The sequence below is a fragment of the Asparagus officinalis genome, chromosome 4, assembly GCF_001876935.1.
Source record: "Asparagus officinalis chromosome 4, Aspof.V1, whole genome shotgun sequence".
Taxonomy (NCBI): Eukaryota; Viridiplantae; Streptophyta; class Magnoliopsida; order Asparagales; family Asparagaceae; genus Asparagus; species Asparagus officinalis.
This window is the reverse complement of record NC_033797.1, coordinates 31636076-31638685: the sequence shown is the minus strand read 5'-3', so window position 1 is coordinate 31638685 and position 2610 is coordinate 31636076. Positions and strand designations below refer to the sequence as shown.

The window sequence follows — 2610 nt, the reverse complement described above, 5'->3', positions numbered from 1 at the left end:
CATTGAAGTAAATCAAGATGTTCATCAAAACAAAAAAACTAAGCAACTAAACCACTTCCAAAGTTCACTAACATCAAAGCTAAACAAGCAATCTAATTAAACAAAGCAAATAAGTAGCAAAATAATAGCCTAATGATTCTAATCATCCTCATTAACATCATCATCATCATCCCTTCTAAGGTTATATCCTCATCTTCATTCTCCTCCTCATCGTTATTAAACTCCTCTTCATCTTCTGACTCAGAAATTGGCTCCCTCCTCGACGAAGAACCAATACCACTCGAAGATCCTCGAAACCTATTAGTCGATCTCAAATACATATAATCATCTTCTTCAGCTCCCTTCGTATCTCCTATGACACCATATGTAAGGTTGTCCTCGCCCTCCACCAAGTCATTCTCTGCATTTTCACCTTCACTGAACTGCCCTAACAATCATTCATTGCTTTCATCTATATCAGCCAACTTAATCGGATCAATAGAATCTCTGCAGTCATATCTCTCCTTCAAAGCTTGGTTGTACTTGCAGTAAACTAGATCTTGCATCCTCTTATGATCCAACTTAATCCTCTTCTTGGTGTGTATCTGTAATTTATACAAATCAATCAAATCAATATCCATATCTCTAAGAGAATTAAATCTATTTTGTTCAATAAAATAAAACTAATCATACTTGCTCAAAAGTACTCCAATTTCTTTCACAGACAGAGGAGCTACAAGTAAGGCTGATGATTCTAACAGCAAGCTTCTGCAACTCTGGTGCTGATACACCATAAGACTCCCACCAATCAGCTGTCAATTTAAATAGACTGTGATTAGTAGTGTATTTTTTATAAGAAATCTAGTCAATTAAGGGTTTATATTATGCATATTTACCTGGAGACTTCTTCTTTCTGTTTCTTATAAGAAATCTAGTCAATTAAGGGTTTATATTATGCATATTTACCTGGAGACTTCTTCTTTCTGTTTCTCTTAGCTATCTCCATACCAAAAAAGTTTATATTATGCATATTTACCTGGAGACTTCTTCTTTCTGTTTCTCTTAGCTATCTCCATACCAAAAATACCCCCAGCATGCCTGTATATATCCAACTGCCTATCAACCTTGTCTTGGTCTTGTGTGGGCACCATCTTCTCAGTGACTTGATAAAGACCTCTCATAACTTTGTCATCCCCTTGGATGTTTGGATGGTCATAGAAAAATGCAGGATTAAGGTAATATCCTGCAACATACAAAGGCCGATAAAGCTGATCCTGCCACCTCTTATCAATGATATCAAATACTTCAGAATATTTTGTTGAATCATCACCAAAGGCTTTAGCAATAGCCTCCTTACCTCTATCCATTGCCTCATAAATGTATCCCATAGCAGGCTTTTTATCACCATCAACAAGTTTCAGAATACCAACAAGAGGAGCCGTCAGCTTGAGAATACGAACGATGTTATTCCAGAAAGATGACATATGAACTATCCTTTCAGCTGATTTGCCCTTTGAATCTCTTGCCCACTTACTTTACCTCTATGACTCCAAATTAAACATCTTTCTGAGGTTATTTTTCTGTCGATAGATGTTTGACAAAGTCATAAATGATGTGACAAATCGTGTCACCGCCAGTCTAAGAAGATCTCTGTCGTTAGTTTAACCTCTCATCAGCTTCAAAACCCACGCATGTGAGTAGATGAATCCAGTCAACTCCATAGCTCGACTCAAGGTTAGATTCATAGATGGTAGTTTACCAATATCCTTGAGCATGAGATTAATGCAATGAGCAGCACAAGGAGTCCAATATAAACGAGAATACTCTTTTTCCAATTCCGCTCCTATAAATAAAAGAATAAAAAAGATCAATATCAGAGCATCCTAACATAGCATTAGCAAAGAATTCATAACCAAAATAAAATTAATTGCTTAAAATTTACCTGCATATTTAAGACTAGAATGGTTATCCGTGACGATCTGAACAACATTCTGAGGTCCTATGAGCTTAATCTGCTCACTAAGTATCTCAAACATTCTGTCACCCGTCTTGATCTCATCAGAAGCATCAATAGATGAAAGAAACACCGTACCATGAGGAGAGTTTGTAAGAAAGTTGATCAATGTCTTCCCTTTCTGTCACTCCAACCATCTAACAAGAAAGAACAACATTTAGTAGCCCACACCTCTTTATGAGGTTGTATCAGATCATCAGTGTATTTTTTTCTCCTTCCTAAGCAAAGGCTCTCTCAAATGGTGTAATGTCGGAGGAGGCAAGTTAGGCCCAAAAGCCCCCACGGACTTTAACATGATTTTGAAAGATCTAAGACGAACGACATTAAAGGGAATGCCGGCTTGATACCACCACCGAGCTATGTCTTGATGCACTTTAGCCACTGCATCTTTGTTGAGGCTTTCTTCAATACACGATTGCCTCAACTTGCGCCTTCTTTCATCCTTGACGACCTCTAGAGCGGGATCGAACGTAAGAAATGCATCCATCGGCCCCTTCCTCTTTGGGCCTATGGAAGATCCCGCATTGTGCATGCTAACACTCCCTCTTCCTCTTGCCGTTACTGAAGATGACCTAGGAATCGCCGGGCTTTTTCCTCTATCTCTACGTTCTTGTACT

General features: G+C 38.3%; 1 protein-coding gene across 1 annotated transcript; it reads right to left on the bottom strand.

Moving 5' to 3' along the window:
- On the bottom strand, positions 435-1463 carry LOC109838452. The gene is made up of 3 exons (XM_020406898.1): positions 1016-1463; positions 673-791; positions 435-584 (listed from the first exon to the last, which is right to left on the bottom strand). The coding sequence occupies exons 1-3, from the start codon at positions 1461-1463 to the stop codon at positions 435-437; spliced, it is 717 nt and encodes a 238-aa protein (XP_020262487.1).